Source organism: Mobula hypostoma, chromosome 16 (genome assembly GCF_963921235.1).
Source record: "Mobula hypostoma chromosome 16, sMobHyp1.1, whole genome shotgun sequence".
NCBI classification, from domain to species: domain Eukaryota; kingdom Metazoa; phylum Chordata; class Chondrichthyes; order Myliobatiformes; family Myliobatidae; genus Mobula; species Mobula hypostoma.
In genome coordinates, this window is record NC_086112.1 from 15,046,128 (window position 1) to 15,072,310 (window position 26,183).

General features: G+C 41.5%; 1 protein-coding gene across 1 annotated transcript in view; it reads right to left on the bottom strand.

The window, feature by feature from the left end:
* Positions 1 to 8,686: 8,686 nt before the first annotated feature.
* The window catches only part of pcsk1 (proprotein convertase subtilisin/kexin type 1), a 68,508-nt gene continuing 51,011 nt past the window's right edge, over positions 8,687 to 26,183 (bottom strand). The window contains exons 10-14 of the mRNA XM_063069141.1: positions 23,270 to 23,503; positions 17,145 to 17,302; positions 14,244 to 14,377; positions 12,036 to 12,197; positions 8,687 to 9,869 (exon numbers count right to left, since the gene is read on the bottom strand). Coding sequence (XP_062925211.1) covers positions 9,501 to 9,869; positions 12,036 to 12,197; positions 14,244 to 14,377; positions 17,145 to 17,302; positions 23,270 to 23,503 — 1,057 coding nt within the window. The 3' untranslated portion in view covers positions 8,687 to 9,500. The remainder of the gene's footprint in view (positions 9,870 to 12,035; positions 12,198 to 14,243; positions 14,378 to 17,144; positions 17,303 to 23,269; positions 23,504 to 26,183) is intronic.

The window sequence follows — 26,183 nt, forward strand, 5'->3', positions numbered from 1 at the left end:
CCTCATCACCCAGGCCATGCTATTTTCTCACTGCTGCCATCAGGTAGAAGATGCAAGAGCCTCAGGACTCACCTCACCAGGTTCAAGAATAGTTAAACCCCACAACCATCAAGCTTTTGAACAAAAGGGGATAACTACACTCACTTGTCCATCCACTGAGATGCTTCCACAACCAATGATCTCACTTTAAGGATTTTTTATCTTGTTACCTCATATTCTTGTTATTTATTGCTGTTTATTTATATTTGCAGTTGTATTTCATTTTACTGTTAAATTACACTCAAATCCTTCTTTACCACAATGTTCTATTCTTGCTGCCCACTTCAACAATATTCTGATTAAAGATTCGATTAGTGTTATTTGCCATATAATAGAGTTTTGACAAGTGGCCAATCTGGACATTGGAAGTTCGGAGAGGAGGGGACTTTAATCAGGACCACTGCCCGAGGATAAAAGGAAGGAGGGGATTGCGGCAGCGTAACAGAGCTTTGACCTGTGGCTAGTTGGTGTTTGGGATTGATTAGTAATAGCAAATTGAAAAATTAAAGGAAAGCAAGAGCAAGCACAGCGGCCACCGTCATAGCGGCCGTCTTCTGAATGGACATAGAGCGGTAATTATAAAGCTTTAGCTCTTTTAGGCTTCATCAAAGAAAGGCTTCACTCAAAGAAAGCAAAGGAAAGAAAAGCTCAAGTTTTTTCCTTCTCCTCTTTATACCCGCTCAGCTTGGACAGTAGAGGTGTCAGACAGGATAGTGGAATGCTCCTCTTGTGGGATGTGGGAAGGCAGGGAGACCTCCAGTATCTCTAACCACTACAAATGCAAGAAGTGCATTCAGCTGCAGCTCTTAACAAACTGTATTAAGGTGCTAGAGCTGGAACTGGATGAACTTTCACTGAATTAGGTATATACCTTTACAGATTCCTCGTTTTCTCTTCATAACTGGCTCTCCCAGCTACTTTTGTATTTTCAGCAAATTTGGCTACAATCACCTTGGCGCCTTAATCTAAACCATTAATATAGATAGTAAATAACTGAGTCCTCAGCACTAATCCCCATGGTAACTTGCCAATCGGCCCAAAAATTCAACTGTTTATTAATTTCAATAGCTGCTGCCTGCCCCACTGAGTTCGTCCATCATTTTGTGTGTGTGCTCTGGATTTCCAGCGTCTGCAGATTTTCTCACATTTAAAATTAAAAGTGACCTATTTGTCCCAATTGTATGTTCTGTCAGTTAGCTAGTCTTCTATCCATGCTGATATATTCCTCCCAAAGCAAAGAGCTATTAGCGTGCAGAATTCTTGTAAGTGGTACGTTATGAAATGCCTTCAAAAAATCCAAATATATCACACCTGCTTTACCTACCTTGCTTGTTACATTCTCAAAAAACTTCAATGAATTTGTCAATAAAATTTCCCTTCCAGACAATCATTTAGAGACTGCTTGATTTTATTATTGTGTTTAAATGCCAGACAACTACTTAGTCAATGAGGGTTTACAGCAAATTCCCAAATGACAGATGCTTACCCAACTGGCATAGAACTTCTTGCTTTCTATTCCAGTCCATCCTCGAGTAGAGTATTATGTTTGCAGTTTTCTAATCTGAAGGGACCTTTCCAGAACCTAGTGAACTTTGGAGATCGTAAACTCTGCATCTGCTGTCTCTGCAGCTAGTTACAATCAGTGGCCACTTTATTAGGTACATCCGTGCACCTGAAGACCAGCTTGTTGATGCAAACATCTAATCAGCCATTGGCAGCAAAAAAAGCCATAGTCAAGAGGTGTAGTTGTTGATCAGACCAAACATCAGAATGGGGAAGAAATGTGATCTAAGTGACTTCGACCTTGGAATGATCTTTGGTGCCAGACAGGGTGGTATGAGTATCTCAGAAACTGCTGATCTCCTGGGATTTTCACGCACAGCAGTCTCTAGAGTTTATAGAGAATGGTGAAAAAAAAACAAAAATCATCCAGTAAGCCAAGATGGCTTGTGGTTACTTGGAATGTCTCTAACCAAGTGATTGGATAATGCACAAAGAATTTCTCATGCTAAATGAGACCATTCAACCGACAGGAGGAGCATCTCAAAGAGTTACATGTTTACTTCTATTTCTGTACATTACTAGCATGGATGGAGTACTGGCTGACTGGCCGGAGGCCAAGAGTGGGAATAAAGGGAGCCTTTTCTGGTTGGCTACCAGTGACTGGAGTTGTGCCACAGGGGTCGGTGTTGGGACTGCTTCTTCTCATGTTAGATGTCAATGATTTGGACGATGGAATTGATGGCTTTGTGGCCAAGTTTGCAGACAATACAAAGATAGGAGGAGGGGCAGGAATTGTGGAAGTGGTGTGTCTGCAGAAGGGACATAGGCAGATTGGGGGAATGGCCAAAGAGGTGTCATATGGAATTTACTGTAGGGAAGTGCATAGTCATGCACTTTGGCAGAAGGAATAAAGGCATGTGGAAAAAATTCAAAAATCAGAGGTGAAAAAGGGACTTGGGTGTCCTTGTGCAGGATTCCCTAAAGGTTAACTTGCAGGTTGAGTCAGTGGTAAGGAAGACAAATGCAATGTTAGCGCTCATTTCAAGGATGTAATGCTAGGGCTTTATCAGGCATTGGTCAGACTGCACTTGGAATATTATGAGTAGTTTTGGACCCCTTATCTATGAAAAGATGTCATGGCATTGGAGAGGGTCCAGATCTTATTGTAACCTATCGAATGTTCAAAGACCTAGATAGAGTGGATGTGGAGAGCATGTTTCCAATCATGGGGGAGTCTCTCATCTCGTTGCTGCCATCAGGAAGAAGGTACAGGAGCCTCAGGACTCACACCACCAGGTTATTACCCCTTGACCATCAGGCTCTTGAATCAGAGGGGATAACATCACTCAAGTTCACCTCCCACAATCTACGGACTCACTCTCAAGGAACCTTCATCCCATGTTCTCAATGTTTATTCCTTATTTATTATTATTATTTCTTTTTTCTTTTTTTGTATTTGCACATTTCATTGTCTTTTGCATCCTGGTTATCCACTCTGTTGAGTGAAGTCTTTCATTGATTCTATTATGGTTATAGGATTTACTGAGTTTGCCTGCAAGGAGATGAATCTCAGGGTTGTATATGTTGACATGTATGTACTTTGACGATAAATTTATTTTGAACTTCAAACTTTGACCGGAGCGCACAACTTTAGAATTAAGGGACATCCATTTAGAACAGAGCTGAGGAAAAGATTTCTTTGGCCTGATGGTGGTGAACCTGTGGAATTCATTGCAACAGACAGGTGTGCAGGCCAAGTCATTGGGTATATTTAAAGCAGGGGTTGATAGGATCTTGAATGATTGGTTGTCAAAGGTTACAGGAGAATGGGGTTGTGCGGGATAATAAATCAGCCATGATGAAATGAAGAGCAGGCTCGATGGGCCGAATGGCCTAATTCTGCTCCTATGTCTTATGATCTTATCGTCTTATCCACTGAAGCTTCGGGATTATTTGGTGCACAACAATTTTTTGAGATATTTCCAATAAGAATAAACTAATGGAAATCTGAACTAAAAATAGAAGATGCCAGAAACAATCATCTTGTCAGGCAGCATGCGTGGAGAGAGAAACAGAGCTAAAGGTCTCAGGTCAAGGTTCCATTCTGAACTGGGCAAGGAAGGAAAACAAGTTTCAAATTCAGAGAAGATGGGAGAGGGATGGATAGGGTAAAGCGACTACCTCTGATTAGATAAAGTCAGGGTTGCCATTGGGGATATGTTGCAGAGGTCATCTTGTTAATAGATTATTGGCAGTAGTTGGAGAAAGAAAATGAATAAAAGCCAGCAATGGGGGGACAGTTAGAGGGTGAGGATGGAAACAAAGAAACATCTGGGGGGTAAAAGTTAGGCCTGTAGCCCGTAGGACTTGCCCAGTAGGTCAAACTGTGGTAACGGAGAGAGAAAATCTGAGCCAATATCACAGCATTTGCAGTTGTTTTGATTTTAGAACGTACAGCACTGTACAGGCCCTTCGGCCCATAATGTAGTGCTGACCTCTTCATTTACTCTTCCCTCCCACATTTACCCACCCCCCCCCATTTTTCTATCTTCCGTGTGCCGAGTCCGATAGAGATTTTCATCCAGAGATTATACCTGCAGTTAACTTGAATAGCTCCTCCCTCACCCAGCATTCTGGGTCCGAAACAGTCTTTCTAGGTGAGGCGGCACTACAGCTGTGAGTCTGTGGTGAGAGGCAGTGTACATTGGGGGATTGCTTCATTGAGCATCTTCACTCTGTCTGCAGCAACAGCCAGAAACTCCTGGTGGCCACCCATTTCAATTCAGTTACTCATTCCCATACTAATGTGTCTGTCCATGGCCTCCTCTATGGCCACAATGACACCAAACTCACGTTGGAGGGGCAATGCCTCATATTCTGTTTGGGTAGCCTCCGACCTGATGCATGAACATATATTTCTCTAACTTCGGTAATCACTGTCCTCTGCGTCTTCTTGGTTTCCCTTTCCCCATTCTGGTGGCCATCTCACCCTTCTCTTCTCTTCCCCCACCCTCATCAGCTGCCCATCACATTTCTCTAGTTCTTCTCTGTGGGGTGTTCCATTTTGGTAGGATCAACCAGGGTTTGTCTTACACAGTGAATGGTAGGGCACTGGGGTGTGCTATGGAACAAAGGGATCTGGGAACACAGATACATAATTCATTGAAAATGGTGGATAGGGTTGTAAAGAAAACTTTTGGCACATTGGCTTTCATAAATCAAAGTAATGAGTACAGGAGATAGGATGTTATGTTGAAGAAGTATAAGACATTGGAGAAGCTTAGTTTGGAGTATTGTGTGCAGTTTTAGTCACCTACCTATAGGAAAGATGTCAGTAAGGTTGAAAGAGTACAGAGAAAATTTACAAGGATGTTGCCAGGTCTGGAGGACCTGAGTTATAAGGAAAGATTTAATAGGTTAGAACTTTGTTCCATAGAACATAGGAAATTGAGAGGAGATTTGATAGATATATACAAAATTATGAGGAGTATTGACAGGGTAAATGCAAGCAAGCTTTTTCCGTTGAAATTGGGTGGGACTACAACTAGAGGTCATGGATTAAGGGTGAAAAATTTAAGGGGAACATGAAGGAAAACTTCTTCACTCAGAGGGTCATGAGAGTATGGAATGAGCTGCTAGCACAAGTGGTGCATTTAAGCTCGATTTCAATGTTTAAGAGAAATTTGAATAGATACATGGGTGGTAGGGATATGGAGGGCTATGGTCCCGGCACAGGGTTCTGGGAGTAGGCAGCTTAAATGGTTTGAAGTGGACTAGAAGGACTACAGGGCCTGTTTCTGTGCTGTACTTTTCTGTGATTACGACTCTCCTCTTTCCCTTTCTTCCATAGTCCACTGTTTTCTCCAATCAGATTCCTTCTTCTTCAGCTCTTGCCTCTTCCACCTATCACCTCCCAGCTTCTCACATCACCCTCCCTCCCCCACCCACACATCTTTTCCCTCACCAAGTCTTACCTATGACTTGCCAGCTTGTATTCCTTCCCAATCCCCTCACCCCATCCCCAACAACTTCTTATTCTGGCTTCTGCCATCTTCCTTTCCAGTCCCGATGAAGAGTCTCAGCTTGACGTGTCAACTGCTTATTCCATTCCATTGCTGCTGCCTTCCTCCAGCATTTTGTGTGTAGCTTGCATATATACCAGGTAATTATTCTTCAGAATTTCAGCTGAAGGCAAAATGATTTGCCAGTGGAAAAACTGTTAATATTGTTTTGCTTGATGAAGAAAATGAAGACAAAAGTAGCCCATATAATCAACATAAGTGAAGTCGTTGATAGTTTTATTAAAGAGATTGGCAAATAGATCCTATGATGTTCACCTACAGTGAGAAATATACAGTGTATGTCATTGCTCCAGAATGTGGGAAACATGTTTGAGCTCTTACAGAGAGATGAGAAGTAAAGGACTCTTCAGAATTCTTCTTTCTTCTTTCTCCTTCATCCTCTTAATGATCCTGCTCCTCATGTCTAAGAATAAATTAGCTCGTTATTACTCTCAAATAAACTCTGTATGTGATATATGTCGCTCTGAGATAGCTTCTTTAACTCATATGTTTTGGTTATGTCCTTTTTTGAAAAATATTGGAAAGATATTTTTGACATTATTTCAACTGTTCTGAATATTGATTTACAACCTCACCCTATTACTGCAATTTTTGGGTTACCAATGATAGAATCAAGTCATCTAACCTCTTTAGCTCGTCGGATGGTTGCATTTCTTACATTAATGGCTAGGAGATCCATTTTGCTGAATTGAAAAGAGATGAATCCCCCCACCACATTTCATTGGTTCTCTCAAACTATGTTGTGTTTAAACTTAGAAAAAATTAAAAGTGTTATTTATGATCCCTCTATCAAATTTGAAAAGACTTGGAGGCCATTTATTCAATACTTCCACATGATGTAATTTGACCTTTTCCAAACCTACTCTATTTCTTTTTAATATAGGTCGACAGGAGCAGAGTCAACAACACTAATGGTTCTTTTTTTTTTGATGTTACATAACAGCCCATGTCTTTTTTTTCCCCCTTAGTTTAGTTGGTTAACATTGTTTAGGTTAGTTTTTCTTTTGGGGTATTTTTTTTCCCTTTTCATGTTATATTTTAAAAAACTTCTTTTGTATATTATATTTGAATCCTGTACAATTGGGAGGTTTAATACCCATGTGTCAACTGGGTTTATATTTAAATATGTTAATTACAATGATGTAATCCCAATAACTTTGTATCAATACTATGTTATGTTTATTATTATGAAACCAATAAAAAGATTGAAAAAGAAAAGATTAATGGTCCTGCTCCCCTGTTGTTCTCCATATAGATCAGGGGTTCCCAACCTTTTTAATGCCTTGGACCCCTATCATTAACCTTGGACTCCAGGTTGGGAACTCTGGGATGGTGGTCAGATCCAGTCCCTCTTGATGCTGGCGATATGGAGCCTTACGGAGATTTGGAAAGGTATTATTCCCACCAGTCAGTTGCAGGTCTATGGGATTTTGTATGGGAGCCTGGTGCAGAAAGTTGCCTGGTCATCACTGACTTGAAAGAAATATTGGATAAAGATTAGCTTTATTTGTCACATGTACATCGAAACGTACAGTGAAATCAATCTGCGAGGATTATGCTGGAGGCAGCCTGCAAGTGTTGCCAAGCTTCCAGCGGCAACGTAGCACACCCACGACTCACTAACCCTAATTGTCCATCTTTGGAATGTGGGAGGCACCCGGAGCACCCAGAGGAAACCGCGCAAACAAGAGGAGAATGCACCAACAGGCAGCCGTGTGAATCAAACCCCTATCTTAGAGCTGCCATGCTGTAAAACCTTGTGCTAACTGTCAACTCTGGCCGGACAAAAAGCAAACGGAATCATTTAAATTCCACTGTAGAGCAAATGCAAAGTGATGTGTGTTCGATCAGCAAAATTACATGGTCTCTCTCTCGTTATCTCAGGCAGGCCATTCTAAAGCATAATTGACTCTCTTTGAAAAGAGCGACTCAATAGCTTCCCTTACACAGACTGTGAGATGTAAATGGTTCTAATCTGGAAAGAGTACTTTGCATAATAATTAATTATGTTCATTACCTGGACAACTAATGACAGTAAATTGCTGTTGTGATGACAGCAAGTGGCAGCAGCCGCGAGAGCTTCAGTGCTGAAGTGCAGATACCCACATGATTGACCAGAACCTGTCACGAAATATCAGTGTTCCACCAAGAACTGTTGGCAATAACCTTTTAAATGTAGGAAATGTAAGTATTCCACTGGGAATGCAGAAATCTTGATCTTGGTTTGACTACTCTGCATTGGAATTTTTCTAACTAAGTTCCATGTTGACCAGAGGCTGGTGGTTGAATGTCTTTTAAGTCTGTGTCTAAGTTTGCCTTTTGCACATTGGTTGTTTGTCAGTCTCTGTGTGTAGCTTTTCATTGATTCTGCTGTATTTCTCTGTTCTACTGTGAACGCCTGTAAGAAAATTAATCTCAAGGTAGTATATGGTGACGTAAACTGTACGTACTTTGGTATCAGATTTACTTTGAACTTTGAATCTTATGAACTTCCTCTGAAGTAAGGCTAAGAGCTATGTCTGCTGAAGATTAATCCTCTCACAGGCTAAATATTTGTCTAGCTCATTCATTTCAATGCTGATCATGAAGGAGGATGATTAGATAATTTACTTTTAAAAAAAGTAATAACTTCATCAACTTTTAAAACAAAATTAAGCATTTTCATAACTTCAGCCTTTTCATTTTAAGTTTTTAACAAAGAAAAGTGAATTTCCTAATATTTTTTGTTTTTGAATGTTGCTTCAAAAGTCATTTTGCATGTTTTTGCAATGAGAGGGCCTTCAGGAATATTGTCCTTGACTGGTCTGGCACCAGGCAAACCTTTGGTCCATGCTCCTAAGGTTTGCCTGGTATCAAACCAGTCAAGGACAACGTAGTCAACATTTTTTTCCCAGCACTGTTGTGAGCAAATCTTGCACTTGCACTCAATGTGGCCTTTCTCACCCCTCCGTATCATACGCAGAACCCAAGTCCAGGTTAAAAGTTGGCCCTGTGAATGTGCCTTCATCAACCGATGTCACTCAGGGCTCAGCACATAAAAGGTGATTTCAAGATCATGAGGTATTCTTTATTTGGTTAAATCATTAAATGAAATTTAAATTCATCTCTAGATAACAGTAGATAAGAATGACAAACTACTCTGGGACTGTGAGCTACGGCCATTTGATTGTAGAGCTAACCTTGTTGCATAGAAATCATAAGGTTTGTGCTCTGCCCATAGTTTACTTTTCCGTCAAGAAACAACATCTACTGTACAAAAGGTAGGGCTAAGGTTATGTACTTTTAACTCCTGCTGAAGGGTCTCGGCCCAAAACATCGACCGTCCTGTTTTTGGCCTGCTGTGTTCCTCCAGCATTTTGTGTGTGTTGCTTTGGATTTCCAGCATCTGCAGATTTTCTCTTGTTTGTACTTTTAAGCAAAATGTTTTGTGTAAAAATGTTTTTGATTGTCAAGGTTTCCAGATGATGAAACCAGTACTAAATGTCATTCTCATAATTTGCCACAGAAATAGACTATCAATTTTTTGGTAGTTAAATATTAATAATTTGCTTATACTATCATTAATCATTAGTCATTAATGATTGCCTGAATCTACTAAACTATATGTTGTTTGGAGCATAGTTCAAATCGCTTAGTGATCTTGATGTTTGTGTTCAGGTCTGTAACCTGATTATTTGAGTTATGAAACAGATGCTACTGTACGATGGAACTTGTGAAAATTACAGACCACCTATTAATAAATAAATAATGAAAATATAATTTAAATTCTTTGTCAAGATTATTTCTTGTCAAATTCATTTGCTTTACACAGTGTCACAAAAATACCAGGACTAAACAATTAAATACTGAACACAAAATCTATCCACATGCTAACAATTATTGACTCTCTGCCATCATCTCTAATAAAGCTTGGAGCAATCTATCATCTCTATGCTTATACGGTTTGGTGTCATAAAGCTGGTCACTAAAATCTCTGTTTTCACTGTCCTCAATGTCTTTCAACTGGGACTGTTGGCTTAATTTTTCAAGGGCTTGATGCAAGCTCTGAATAGGTACCTCTGCATCCTTGTGGTATATACTGTTATGAAAAAAGTGCAGAGCGTCATTATTTTGAGCTTGCTGGATGAATGTGTTTTGGCCAGGATGCAGGGCCACTTCCTCTTCAGTCACTTCAATATTCCCATTTTCTTTGCTGGTGTTTTCTGTTGTGTCGAGATTTTCAGGTTCATGTATGGACATGTCATCCTGTAAAACAAAATGGACAATCCCAATAAATTATCCTGCTTACTTAGATCAGCTTGTACTTCAGTGTTAGGGAACAGTTGTGTAACCAATAGAACATTCGTCATGACTTAGAACATACAACAACACGATGTTCTCCCGGCCTTTTAAACTATTCCATGATCAATCTAACCTTTCTCTCTTATTTTCCTATCATCCATGTACCTATCTAAGAGTGTCTTCAATGTCCCCAATAAATCTGCCTCTACCACAGCGCCACTGCAGTGCGTTCCATGCACTTACCATTCGCTGAGTAAAAAACGTACCTCTGACATGAACTATTCTGCACTGTTATTGTTTTATTTTGTTTTACCTCAGTGATCTGATCTGTATGAACAGTATGCAAGACAGGCTTTTCACTGTATCTCAATGACAATCATAAACCAAAGCCAAAAAACAAAATATCCATGACAGCAGGTGAGGGTTGGGCTTCACCTGTTAACCTCATTCTAAAGAATAGAGCTGGGCACTTGCATTGAGACGGTCCTTAAACAAGACCTGCCTGAGACTGACAGTCATTTTACATTGTGATACTGACTATAAAATTATCAAATTTAATTGCAATAGTTACTTGTAATATTTGAATATTATTACTTATGTTTTTTCAATGGTGCAGTGGGCAAATTCTAATAAATCAATTGCTGCTGCTGGCAGCCTAACACAGGTTGTTACCCTTGTATGGCAACGCCTTCCAATCACTCCAGTTCACAAAGTTGAAGAAATGTATTCCATCCTTTATTAGCACCTAACAAAACATATAGTCTTGAAGCAACACAATTAAGTGTAACTAAGTGTAAGTTAAGTGGTCAACAAAAGATATGATGCCCAGTGGTCCCCAGAGCCAAACTAAACTGCCCAGAACAAAGCACAAATACGTATCTTATTCCCTTCACTTGTATTCCACATGGACTGGTCAAAGAACACTGAGGCTGTCTACAAGAAGGATCAGAGCTGTCTCTATTTCTTGAGGAGAGCGAGATCCTTTAACATCTGCTGGACGATGCTGAGGTTGTTCAACGAGTCTGTGGTGGCCAGTGCGATCATGTTTGCTATTGTGTGCTGGGGCAGCAGGCTGAGGGTAGCAGACACCAACAGAATCAACAAACTCATTCGTAAGGCCAGTGATGTTGTGGGGATGGAACTGGACTCTCTGACGGTGGTGTCTGAAAAGAGGATGCTGTCCAAGTTGCATGCCATCTTGGACAATGTCTCCCATCCACTACATAACGTACTGGATGGGCACAGGAGTACATTCAGCCAGAGACTCATTCCACCGAGATGCAACACTGAGCGTCATAGGAAGTCATTCCTGCCTGTGGCCATCAAACTTTACAACTCCTCCCTTGGAGGGTCAGACACCCTGAGTCAATAGGCTGGTCCTGGACTTATTTCCTGAATTTACATATTACTATCGAACTATTTATGGTTTTACTACTATTTAATTATTTATGGTGCAACTGTAACGAAAACCAGTTTCCCCCGGGATCAATAAAGTATGACTATGACTAGGTACCATGCTAAAAATAATTAACTCACCACACAGGATACAGTGCAGATAGGGAACAGATGAATGACTCCTTCAAATGGACTAAACTTTGCTATGAATATCAGAATCAGATTTATTGTCACTGACTTAGATGATGTGAAATTTGTTCTTTTGTGGCAGCTGTACAGTGCAAAGACATAAAAACTACCATAAATTGCAAAAAAAAAGTAAATAGTGGAAAAAAAGGGAATAACGAGGTTGTGTTCATGGGTTGATGGGCCATTCTGTAATCTGATGGAGTAGGGACAGAAGCCAGGTGGGGTGTCTTCAGGCTCTGTAATATTTGGAATGGTCAGTGATCTCCTTGCAACTAATTATGACAATGTAAATATCCAGTGATCTTTTTCATACATTGAAACTTATTACTCTAGAACAAGGACATTTTACCCATTGTCCATGCTAGGCCTTTGAAAGAATCAGCCAGCTAACACCAATCCCCCCAGTGCTTTCACCATAACAATTCAACACACAACACTGGTACTACTTTGAAACATCAAACTTCTGTGCCAGAACTCTCCTTATTTAGCCACACCAACCACTTCACTAAAGGTCTGAGCACATCCTCAGTAAGAGGTCTTATTTACCACAATTCGCTCTTCCGTCTTCTCCACGCCTCTCCGATCATTCTGCACAGCGTTGTATGGAGTATACACCCTCGATCTCTTCATGTGTTCAGGTCTGGTGGAGGTGCCATGTAAAATTAGCTTCCAATCGATGATTTCCCCTTTGTTTTCCAATCTCCCTGACTTTGAGCATAAAGTAAGAGAAAATGTTTGGAAATAAATATTAGAAATGAATATTTGTATCTGTGAGACATACTCTGCTGGCAAATTGTTCAGTAGATGAAGTTAAAAGGCCTGTTTGTCACAATATGTGGCCTATCAGCTCAAGCCAATATGGATATCCAATGGTGAGTCCTGGGTGACGGGGTGGAGATACAGCTCTGCCAAAGGAGGTGTAAGGCACCCTTCCATCTACTAGCCTGCAGGTCACCCTTGGGCGAGGCATAGCATCTAGTTAGCCTCCCTCCCCTTCCATGACCATGATTGTTCTTGGCAAATTTTTCTACAGAAGTTTTGCCATCGCCTTCTTCTGGGCAGTGTCTTTATAAGACGGTGACCCTAGCCATGATCAATACTGTTCAGAGATTGTCTGCCTGACATCAGTGGTCACATAACCAGTACTTGTGATAGGCACCAGCTGCTCATATGATAATCCACCACCTGGTCTTATAGCTCCCTGATTGGGGGGGTGGGGTGGGTGAGATGCTACACCTTGCCCAAGGGTGACCTGCAGGCTAGTGGAGGGCAGTAGCACCTTACACCACCTTTCGAAGAGATATATCTCCACCCTGCCACCCAAGGAGTAATAGTATTAATCTTTAAATAACATAAACGTAAGAAATTGCAGATGCAGGAAATCCAGAGTAACACATACAAAATGCTGGACGAACTCAGCAGGTCAGACAGCATCTATGGAAAGGTACAAACAATCGACGTTTGGGGCCAGGATTCTTTACTCCACAGATGTTGCCTGACCTGCTGAGTTCCTTCAGCATTTTGTATGTGTTACTCTTTGAACAACACCTGCATTTGGTTAGCCCAAAATATGACATGTACTGTGACATAAACTATGAACTACATACAGGAAAATTAATATTCAAGGCAGGAAATAAAAATTGTAAATATCCCTCTGAGTTCCTGAAATAAATTCCCATAAGGCAGGGAAGTTGTAGAATCATGAAAATGACTCGCTTGGTATTATTATTGAGCGTGATTTATTTCAAACTTTTTGATAATATATTCACAGATGTATGCACCATTCCTTTTTAATAATGTTGATGGTCAGTACAGATTCGATGGGCTTTTTTCTGTATCACCCATCACTGTTTCTTTGTGACTGTACAAGACCATCATTGCAGGGTATTAGAAAGTAATTTTCAATAGATTACAGGCAAATTCCTGATCCAACTTTCACTGAAAGCACAAATATGTCAAAGATCTAAGCTCTTCTCTCACTGCTGCCTTGTTTAAGGTACAACAGCCTCAGGACTCACACCACCAGGTTCAGGAACAGTTATTACCCTTCAACCATCAAGCTCTTGAACCAGACGGGATAATTTACTCAACTTCGCTTGCCCCATCATTGAATTGTTCCCACAGCCTATGGGCTCACTTTTAAGGACTCATCCTCCCATGTTCTCGATATTTATTGCTCATTTATCTATCGTTGTTCGACCGGTGGTGTAGTGGCATCAGCAATGGACTTCGAGGTCAATGGTCCTGGGTTTGAATCCAGCAGGTCTCTGGCACGCTTTCCATCCGTGCTGGGCTGAGCATGGAACTAGCGGCTCAGCCTCATAAAAAACAGGAAATGGCAAAAAAATGCCGCCCAACGCACCACACGGCGTGAAAAGGAACAACAAAAAAAGCGGCAATTTATTATTGTTGCATTTGCACAGTTTGTTTTCTTCTTCACTCTGGTTGAACACACAAGTTGGGTGCTCTTTCTTTGATTTCTGTCATAGTTACTATTCTGTAGATTTGTTGAGTACGCCCACAAGAAAATGAATCTCAGGGTTGTGGTCGGTGACATATCTGTACTTTGATTATAACTATCATTTGTTAATCATTTTATGAAAGTAACATAATACTAACAAGATAATGCGTCATGTATGGACTTCCCTTTAATAACACTCGATCTCCATTCCCTTTGAGCTCACTAAACGATTAACACAATAGATTGAGACATTCATCGCTCCGCTAACGATGCAAGTGAATGGCTGTACATACCATGTCAGTAATGGTGAGAAGCCATGTGCCCCTTGGATCCTCTCCCCAAGTGTGCACTGACATAAAGGCCCAGCTTTTAAAGCCGTTAGGTGAGGAGTCCCTCTCACGTTCAGCCAACAGAACAGTGTTGGTTCCTGTATTCAACAGAAGGAACAAGGCGGCATTATAGAGGCTCTGTTCTAAGATTAATAGGAAGCAAAATGGAAGAAAAGCACAAGGAAGTTATAATCTCCTATACAGTATTCATTGGATATTTTGCCTCATTAACAAGATGAACTGGGCAGCCATAGAAAAGTACAGCACAGAAACAGGCCATTCAGCCCATCTATTCCGCAATGAACTATTTAAACTGCCTACTCCCATTGACCTGCACTGGGGGTGGGACCATAGCCTTCCATACCCCTTCTATCCATGTACCAATCCAAACTTTTCTTTAAAATGTTGTAATCGAGCTCGCACTGACCACTTGTGCTGGCAGCTCATTCCACACTCTCATGACCCTCTGAGCGAAGAAGTTCCCCCTTAAACTTTTCACCTTTCACCCTTAACCTATGACCTCTAGTTGTAGTCCCACCCAACCTCAGTGGAAAAAGCCTGCTTGTGTTTACCCTATCTATACCCTTAATAATTTTGTATGCCACTATCGACTCTCTCCTCAGTCTTCTACATTCCAAGGAACAAAGTCCTAACCTATTCAATCTTTCCTTATAACTCAGGTCCTCCAGACCCAGCAATATCCTTGTACTCTTCAACCTTATTTACATCTTTCCTGTAGGTAGGCGACCTTTCCCACAGGTAATGTTTAGTGTAGCACTCTACAGCACCAGCAATCACCGATTGGGGTTGGATTCCTACCACTGCCTGTAAGGAGGTTGTACCTTCTCCCCGCGATCGCGTGGGTTTCCTCTGGGTGCTCTGGTTGCCTCCTACATTCCAGACATACAGGTTATGGCGAGTAAGTTGTGGATACGCTTTGATGGCAGTGGAAGCATAGAGACGCTTGCAGGCTGTGATCATCACTGATACCATTCGATGCGAAGGACACTTTCACTATATGTGTCGATGTGCATGTGACAAATAAAGCTAATCCAATCTAAACTAAGAGAATGTGACTTCCAGTTCACAGAATGGCAAACCTCGCCAATGTGGTTTTTAAAATGTATTGTCACGAGCCCTGCTGGCCTCTACGGCAAGCCTTAGGGTGCTGGGTCTCCAGGTTTCTCGAGCGCCTGCATTTTCAAGTTGTTGTCTTAACGAGAGTTGTTACACGCTTCTGCTTTCTGTTTAACCTCATCGTTAATTGTGACGGATTTTCAGCATTCTGTGACTATTTAAAGCAGACTCTTGATTGGCACTCGTTGCGGGTCCCTGTGTGTGTTTTGAGAATGATTGGTCCCGCGGTGTCACTCAGTCAAGCCGCTAAAGTTCAGTTGGAGTTCCGATGAATAAACGCAAACACGAGGAAATCTGCAGATGCTGGAAATTCAATCAACACACATCAATGTTGCTGGCGAACGCAGCAGGCCAGGCAGCATCTCTAGGAGGAGGTACGGTCGATGTTTCGGGCCGAGACCCTTTATCAGGACTAACTGAAAGAAGAGCTAGTAAGAGATTTGAAAGTGGGAGGGGGAGGGGGTGATCCAAAGTGATAGGAGAAGACAGGAGGGGGAGGGATGGAGCCAAGAGCCAAGAAAGGATATGTAGCTGTGATAACGAGTCTGAGTCAAAATGTGGTCGAAAAGTTGAAGAGCCGAAGAAATTACAGATGGGGAGCAGTGAGAGATGGTTTCACTGAACTCCCGTCGAAGAGAAGATTTAAACTTCTTCAGTGCAGGCATCACCGGAAGAGGCTTCGCAGTAGTGAATTTAAAAATGCAAACACGAGGAAATCTGCAGATGCTGGAAATCCAAGCAACACACATCAAAGTTGCTGGTGAACGCAGCAGGCCAGGCAGCATCACTAGGAAGAGGTACGGTCGACATTTCGGGCTGAGACCCTTTGTCAGGACTAACTGAAGGAAGAGCTAGTAAGAGATTTGAAATCTCCTTGTAACCTATTCACTAACATATTAACACCTCCTCTGGTGCCTTCCACCAGGAGTAATAGGGTCTGAACTCCTGTAGTGATGTGAGCCCACAACCTTACCTACCTGCGTTGCCACTTTCTGTGAGACCAAGTATTGCCCTTTTCAGATATCCCACCATTACCACACAGTTTGTTTTGATCCTAGTTTCAGTAACATGTAGAAGTGAATCGGATCACAATCAGGTTTATTATCATTGACACACAAGACCTCAAGATATAGTAGGAGCAGAGCTAGGCCATTCAGCCCATCAAGTCTGCTCTGCTACTTAATGGCTAATTTATTATCCCTCTCAACCCTATTTTCCTGTCTTCTGCCCGTAATCTTTGATACCCTTTCTAATCAAGATCCTATCAACCTCCGCTTTAAATATACCAAATGGCTTGGCCTCCACAGCCATTAGTAGCAATGAATTTCACAGATTCACCACACGCTGGCTTAAGAAATATCTCCTCATTTCCTTTCTGAAATATAATGGTATTTGTTGTTTAGCAGCAGGAGTACAGGGCAATACATAAAAATACTATAAACTGCAATAAGAACTATATATATATTTAAAATTAAGTTAGATAAGTCGAGCAAAAAATAGTGAGGTGTTATTAATGGGTTCATTGTCCATTCAGAAGTCTCATGGTGGAGAAGAAGACATCCCTAAAACGTTGAGTATGTCTTGTCCCTCTTTGATAGTAGCAATGAGAGAAAGGCATGCCCTTGGTGATGAGGTCCCTAGTGATGGATGATGGCTTTTTGAGGTATCACCTTTTGAAGGTGTCCTCGATGCTGGATTGAGCTGGTCGAGTCTGCAGGGCTGACTTACCTGCTGGAGATGTGAGAGTGATGTGAAGGTCTCCTCTGCGGGTGTACTCAATGGTCGCCTCCAGCTGTACGTGCTCCAAAGCTTTAATAAGACTGTCCTGACCTTCACAAGCTTTCGTAGGGATTTCCACTGTAATTTCTCCACCAGCTTTCAAAGGCCTGCGGAAATGTATTAAGTAACTGAGATAAGACAATGATCCACATGCTTGATCCGCGATTCCCGCTTTCCATGCCATTTCTTTACTCTGAAACATTTTCCAAATCTGAGGCGCGGATACAATTTTCGATGTGAAGTAAGCTAACAGGTAGGTAATCATGGTGTCCTCTTACAAAACTGTCGTTCTCCTTTGTTTATGATCTGTGACCAAACTTCTGAGCCACTGAATCAATAGCACCAGTTTCGAAGGGCAGGTAGGTGGTTGAAAGATTGCCCACTTATTAATTAAATACTTATGAGTGTATATTACTACATGTTTTGATCTTTAACTGAGTAATTTTGTTTATTTATTTATTTAGAGATGCAGTGTGGAACAGACCCTTCTGGCCCAGTGAGTTGGACTGCCCAGCAACCCACCTATTTAACTCTAGTCTAATCATAGGACAATTTTCAAAGACCAATTAACCTACTACTGCAACTGGTTCGTCTTTGGACTGTGGGAGGAATCCCACACGGTTCACGGGGACAATGTACAAACTCCTTACAGACAGCACCAGAAATTACCTCTGAACTCCAGAAGGCCCCAAGCTGTAATGACTTCGCACTAACCACTGCACTACTGTGGAGCCCAAATGTCAGGCAATGGCGTTGTTGAAATAATGGAATGAGAAGAAAAATTGGAACACCTAATGTTGCAAATCTGTATCCCCATGATTTATTTGGAATATTGTGCTAAAATTGTTATTTCACAAAGTGGATTGTTGACATTTTTTGTGCCATTTTCCCCAAATTTGGCCAATTTATATTATATCTAAGGTAAGTTAAAGTTTTGCAATCTTTTACTACCCATAAGAAAATTAATCTCAGAGTAGTATATGATGCACATATATGCACTTTGATAATAAATTCACTTTGAACTTTGATCTTTTGTCCTAGTTTAATAATCAGAGGACTATAAATTGTAGGATTCACAAACCGCCCATTTCCCAAAAATGAATGAATTGCCAAATGGGCTTATGTTAATTCTGCACAATTACAGACTCTAGAGGAGACACTAAAAATCAAATTCAAGTACACTAATAAATATTCTGTATACCTTTCAAGATAATTTTATACATGTACAGCACTGTGCAAAGGAAAAGCTACCTGGACCAGATGGTGTACACCTCAGGGTAATGAAAGATTTGGCCGAAGAGACTGTGGAGGCATTAGAATTGGTCTTTCAAGAGTTACTAGATTCTGGAGTAGTTCTGGAAGACTGGAAAATTGCAAATGTCACTCCACTCTTCATGAAGGGAGAGAGGCAGAAGAAAGGAAATTATAGGCCAGTTAGTCTGACGTCAGTGGTTGGGAAGATGTTGGAGTCGAATATTAAGGATAAGGTCTCAGGGTATTTGGAAGCACAAGAAAAAATAGGCCATAGTCAGCATGGCTTCCTTGAAGGAAAATCTTGCCTGACAAACCTGTTGAAATTCTTTGAAGAAATAACACACAGGATAGACAAAGGAGAATCAGTTGATGTTGTGTACTTGGATTTTCAGAAGGCCTTTGAAAAGGTGACACACGTGAGACTGCTTAACAAGCTACAAGCCCATGGTATTACGTGGAAGATTCTAGCATGGATAAAGCAGTGGCTAATTTGAAGGAGGCAAAGAGTGGGAATAAAGGGAGCCTTTTCTGGTTGACTGCAGGTGAATAGTGTTCCACAGGGGTCTGTGTTGGGACCAATCCATTTACATTACATGTCAATGACCTGGATGATGGAATTGATGGCTTTGCTGCAAAGTTTGCAGATGACAAGATAGGTGGAGGGCCAGGTAGTTTTGAGGAAGTACAGAGGCTACAGAAGGACCTAGAAAGGTTAGGAGCATGGGCAAAGAAGTGGCAGATGAAATATTGTGTCAGAAAATGTATGGTCATGGACTTTGGGAGAAGAAATGAAAGGCGGGAGGAGGAGAGAGCAGCTTGCCGCGCGCGCGCAGCCCTCCAGTAAAAGTGATACCGTATCCGTTAAATAGGGGTCGTGGACAATTCTGATTTGATGGAGACAGATGTGAAAGCACAGAAGAACATCTGGAGAAATTTCTGAAACGCCAGTTCGCTGCCGTTGTTACTGCGCGATCGAGAAATCTTCCGGAGGGAAGGCCCCAAAATCCTTGGCTTTGCCTGCTGCTGGCAACCGAGATTAAGGTTGAATCGTTCGGATAGAGATGGTGCTCGGTACTTGGTGTCGGAGGGCTGATCGGAGGCTCGAAGTTTTTGGATGACTCAGAGTCGGACTGTGGACGGGCATGGCAGGGAGAGTTTTCTTCCTTCTCCCGTCTGCGTGAGATGTGGGACATTTGAGGGGTTTTGAACTTTTTATTGTGCCATGGACTGTTCTTCATCAAGTTATGGTATTGTTGCACTGTTGTAACTATATGTTAAAATTATGTGGTTTTGTTAGTTTTTTCAGTCTTGGTTTGTCCTGTGTTTTGTGATATCACACTGGAGGAAATATTGTATCATTTCTTAATGCATGCATTACTAAATGACAATAAAAGAGGACTGCGTGTCTTCATAATCTAAAAAAAAGGCTTGACTATTTTCTAAATGGAGAGAAGATATAAATTGAGGTGCAAAGGGGCTTGGGAGTCTTTGTGCAGGATTCCCTAAAGGGTAATTTTCTGTTTGAGTCTGTGGTGAGGAAGGCAAATGGGATGTTAGTATTCATTTCAAGAGGACTAGAACATAAAACCAAGGATGTAATGTTGAGACTCGATAAAACACAAGTGAGGCCTCACAGAGTGCTGTGAGAAGTTTTGAGCCCCTTATTTTGGAAAGGATGTGCTGAAACTGATTTAAAGGAGGTTCACGAAAATGATTCCAGGATTAAATGACTTGTCCTATGAGCAGTGTTTGATGGCTCTGGGCCTGTATGCACTAGAACTCAGAAGAATAAGGGGTGACCTAATTGAAACCTATCGAATGGCGAAAGGTTTTGGTATAGCGGATGTGGAGAGGATGTTTCCTATGTTGGGAGTGTCTAATACCAGAGGACACAGCCTCAGAATAAAGGGGTATCCTTTTAGAACGGAGATGAAGAGGAATTTGTTTAGCCAGAGAGTGGTGAATCTGCGGATTTCATTGCAACAGGCAGCTGTGGAGGCCAAATCTTTATGTATATTTAGGGAAGAGGTTGATAGATTCTTGATTGGTCAGGACATGAAGGGGTACCGAGAGAAGGCAGGAGATTGGGTCCGGGAGGGAAAACGGATCAGCCATGATGAAATGGCAGAGAAAACACGATGGGGCAAATAGCCTAATTCTACTCCTATATCTTATGGTGTTATGGTCTTCGGCACATATATTTAGCTAGGCTGCCTAAGGATTCTGCACAGTATTGTAGTAATTTTATGTATTGCACTGTATTGCTGCAAAAAAAACCTAATTTCATGATATGTGAGTGATGATAAACCTGATATGGGTCTCTATTGTTGTGGACTGAGAGTGGGCAGGGGTCAGGGACAGGGATATCACGGTTGGGAAAAGGGGAAGGGAGAGGGGAGGGAGTGGGAAGCACCAGAGAGACATTTTGTAATGATCAATAAACCAATTGTTTGGAATCAAATGATCTTGCCTGATGTCTCAGGGCTGGATGTGTCTGCACCCATGTCACCCCCTCCCCTGACATGCCTTCTCTACCACCTGTCCCACACCCCTCCCATGACGCTCCACCCTTGCATTTCCCAACATCCTTTGCTCCACCCAGATTTACAAACTCGTTCACCGCTCCACTTTGACAAATACAGTACTGTGCAAAAATTCTTCGACACCCTAGCTATACACATATGTGCCTAAGACTTTTGCACAGTACGGATTACAAAAATCCTCTATGATTAATAATGCTGCTCTTCTTCTCAATAAATGCCTTTATTCAGTGTGCCATGCATTAACTTCACTGACAGCAGTTGCCAAGGCTGCTTTTGCAGCAAGTTGCAAACCCAAGAATTCTACCCACAAGGACAGCAGGTGCATGTGAAAAGCATGCCTGCAAGTTCTCCACCAAGCAACACACAATTCTGAACCGGTAACAGATTCAAAAACTCTCTATTGAAGAACGCTGTGGAAGAACTTGCATGATTTATATCACGGCAATTCAAGCAGGTGATTTGTAACTGTACCAGACTGATTGCGAGAATACAGCAAGTTTTCATGCAGCCAATCGATCGTGCGGTGAATTGACTGGGCCTCCTCTGCACAGAGGGCACTATCTTTTGGACGCAGTCTTTCGAGTTCACATGCTTTTTGTCTCAGTGGATCCGATGCGTCACTCCCACACCGTAAGATGCTCAGTGTGTACCATTACTGACATGGCTCGGTAAAATCATTTAATTCTGCTACTCTGTTGTCCTCCTTGCTCTGTCATATAGAACGTAGAACCGTACCGCACAGGAACTGGCCCTTCAGCTCTGCCGAACCCGCTGATAAGTGAATCAAAAACACACCAAAACTAATCCGTCCTAACTGCTCAATGTCCATATCCCTCCAAGTTCCTCACATTCATGTGACCATCTAAATGTCTCTTAAAAGACTCAAATGTATTTGCCTCTAGTGCCATACCAGGCAGCACATTCCAGGCATCCACCCTCTCTGAGTAAAAAACTTTCCCCTCACATCCCCCATTAAACCTACCCCCTGTCACCTTCAATGCAAGCCCTCTGGTATGTGACAATGACCACCTTCTCAAGGACAGTTACAGAAGGTCAATAAATATCACGAGTGATAATCACATCCAAAAGTGGATTAATAAAGATAGGCAAATGTGAATTCTGCGATGATAATTAAATAAACAGCAAAAAAAAAGTTTAAGCAAATGAAATGATTTTCTAGTGTTATCATGTGGGAAACAAAAGCAGCAGTGATAAATGATGCCAAATTGTTGAACTTAGAGTTGAGTCTGGAACTGTGTAAACTCACTCGAAGGAAGTAAATGTAACAAGATATAGCTCTTCAGTGTGAGACCATAGGACGTAGGAGCAGAATTAGGCCTTTTGATGCATCAAGTCTGCTCTGCCTTGTTACCTCAACCCCATGCTCCTGTCGTCTCCCTGTAACCCTAGACACCTTTACCAATCACGAACCTACCAATCTCTGCATTAAGTGACTTGGTTTCCACAGCTATCTGTGGCAATGAATTCCACAGATTCATCACTATCTAGCTAAGGAACGCCCAGTCAGGTAGAAACTACTGATTAAAAAATGTTTGGCCTTTGGTCAATCCACCTTCTTTCAATTTCTCCTAACATTTGATGTATATATTATGTCTCTATAATCCGACATTCCTATTACTTATGTGTGGCCAAGTGGTTAAGGCATTCGACTAGTGATCTGAAGGTCGAGAATTCGAGCCCCAGCCGAGGCAGCATGTTGTGTCCTTGAGCAAGGCACTTAATCACACATTGCTCTGCGATGACACTGGTGCCAAGCTGTATGGGTGCTAATGCCCTTCCCTTGGACAACATCGGTGTCGTGGAGAGGGGAGACTTGCAGCATGGGCAACTGTCAGTCTTCCATACAACCTTGCCCAGGCCTGTGCCCTGGAGAGTGAAGACTTTCCAGGCGCAGATCCATGGTCTCGCAAGACTAACGGGTGCCTTTATTACTGAGATCATTGAAGACTGAAATTAAGTATTATTTTTGGTAAAATAAAGAGATAAAGATTAACTTTAGAACTTTAATTATCACATGTGCAATGAAACATTGAAACATATAGTGAAATGCATCTTTGGAATGTGGGAGGAAAGTGGAAACCCATGTGGTCACGGGGAGAATATAGAAACCCCTTACAGGCAGCACCAGGAATCCAACTTCAATTGGCGATTACTGACACTATAAAGCAATTGCGTTAACCGCTTAAGCTACTATGCCGCCGACAATAATTGTTTAATACTTCATAAGAGAAATGAAAGGAAAACATATTTACTGACCTGGATTCGAAAGTATTATCTTTGACAATGCACTGCTTCTTGTCTGGCACACCCTTCCACGTTTTAGGGTCTGCCATGTCGACCAGGGCCTTGGCATTGAGCAAGCCAAACCCAAATCTGCTATTCACCATTAAACCAGCTCCATTCTTCTTCCAGCCCAAGTTGTTGGCCAACGGATCATATTCGGATGTCCAGACAATTAAATGCTGCAGTTCCCTCCAAGTGAGATTTGGACTGTTGTAAAAAACATTAATATGAATAATTTAAATATGTTATGGTCATGAAATAACCGTTGTTAAACCCTATCACTTACTTTTTATATAATGTTACTACTAATCTGGATGGTCCTTCCAGTCAATATCCCTCAAAATCTTTCTTCTCAGTCCACATATAATTGTGATCCTGACCCTATTTAAACCCAAAATAAAAGCAGAAAATAAAACACTCCAGGCCAAGCAGCATCTGTGGAAAGAGAAATACTAATACTATTTCAGGTCAAAGACCCTTAATTAGACTTCCAACATTTGCAGTTTCTTGTTTGATTTTCACTGACGCATATCATTATGGAATTTATGAACAGTTCTACTGCATTAATTTTCAGAACACTAGATTATTGATCACAGCAGCCAGGATATTTATACTTGAGTAATTAAGTAAATCTGGAAATAATCAATAATGGTGATCATGTAATTAAAATCCATCTAGTTCATGAATGTCCTCAGGGAAAGAACTCTTCTGTCCTTTCAGGGTTTGGTCTACTTATGACTCTAATTCAATGAATGTCAGCTATTACCTGTCCTCCAATACAGCCTTGAGGATCGTCTAGTTTGGAGCCATAATGACAGGCAGTTAATGATGGCTCATCAAAAAGATTCTACGGTTGCTGGAAATCCAGAGGAACACGCACACAATGCTGGAGGAGCTCAGCAGGTCAGGCAGCATCTATAGAAACGAATAAGCAGTCGACGTTTTGGGCCGAGACCCTTCATCAGAACTGGGTGGATTCCTGATGAAGTGTCTCGGCCTGAAGCGTTGACCTGCTGAGTTCCTTCAGCATTTTGTAAGTGGTACATTGAATGATGGCTCAACCTACATCAATACTTGAATTGAAATGCACTCAGATTTTCAGTATCCTATAAACTACAGTTTGTGTCCTGAACTCTGGATCTTGATCTTTTATATTTTAAAGTGCACAAAGATATCCCATTACTCGCATAATATTTAAATTAGTTTATTCAAGTTTATTGTTAAACATGCAAGCTCAAAGTTCAAAGTATGTATATGTCACCATATACTACCCAGAGATTCATTTTCTTGCAGGAATTTACAGTAACCCCCCCACCCCTGCCCCCCCAAGGGGACCACAACCTTATCGTGGTTTGGAGACTTGTGCACCTGAATGATCCGGAGAGCTCAGTTAGCTAGAGCCAGCGCTTTATGCTTTGACTCTTGGTAGGGTCACCCATGCCAAACAGGTCAAAGAGTACAGGCTATGCTAAGAGTGGTCCAGGTTTGGGGGTTCAGCTCAGGGTTAACAACCCTGACGGGTGAAAAATAAAATTGTACGAAACGGCAATGAAGAATCCTTCTACATCTGAGTGTGACAGTATTCCTGAGTCTCCACCCGGGACTTGCATGACTGACAGTAGAGAAAACCGAGAGGAAGCTACTGACATGGTGAAGGGCCATGGAGGGCCTTCATCGCTGCCCTAAATTCCAGCGGCGTAACAGGCAGTAAGCATTTACAGTAGATCAAAGAAACACAATAGAATCAATGAAAAACTACACGCAAAGACTGACAACTAATGTACAAAAGAAGATGAACTGTGCAAGTACAGAAATAAATAAGTAATGCTGAGGACCTGAGATTTAGAGTAATTGAGCGAGTCCATAGGTTGTAGATTAAGTTTAGTGCTGAGGTGAGTGTCAGCTGCAATAAAAAACTGACCGCAGCCTGACAGGCACATAACAAACAGAATTCATGAAATTCTGATGCTTATCTGCTGAAATGGTGCAGGGGGGACAGTTTCCAGTAGAAAAACAAACCATAAATATTTCAATGGGTTGCTTTCTTTCACACATTCATTGTTAGGTAAAATGTAATATCACACATCATCTTCCACCTATTGGCAGGCAGACTTCAAATCACTGCGCTCGGAAAGGTTATTGTGTGCTAACAGTTTGAAATCCAGATGAGATAGAAAACATGAAGTCAGCTATGGAAAGACGAAGAATCTGTAAAAGCTGAAATTTGAAATAGACATAGAAAATATTGGAAATATTCGGCAAGTCAGACACCATTTCTGCAGAGAAAGCACACAATTATTTGAAGTTTTGAATTTTGTGTTAAAATATAAGGCCTACGGCAGCAGATTTAGTCCATCTGGCCCATCAAGTCTGCTCTACCATTTGTCCATGGCCGAATTATTTCCATTAGATATACCGTCAAACATCAATATTGGTGGGATATTCACATGCTATAAATATTTTATCCACGTACCTGGAAGGCTGGGAGCTTTTCTACTAACAATATCATACACAGCTCATATTCTGGTGAATTGTTATTCATTGCTGACGTATCATCTATTTCATCCCTTATCCCACCATTCAATATAAATCCTGTCTTCAACGTAATAAAATATGCCACTATTACTTCCATTCCACAATACCATAAAACATAGGAACAGAATTAGTCCATTTGGCCCATTGACTCTGGTCTGCCACTGCATCGTGGCTGATATACTTTCCCTCTCAACCCTGTTCTCCTGCCTTCTCCCCGTAACTCTTGACGTCCTTACTAATAATAAAAACTATCAACCTCTGCTTTAAATTTACTCAATGACTTGGTCTCCACAGCCATCTGTGGCAATGAATTCCACAAGTTCACCATGGTCTGACGAAAGAAATTCCTCCT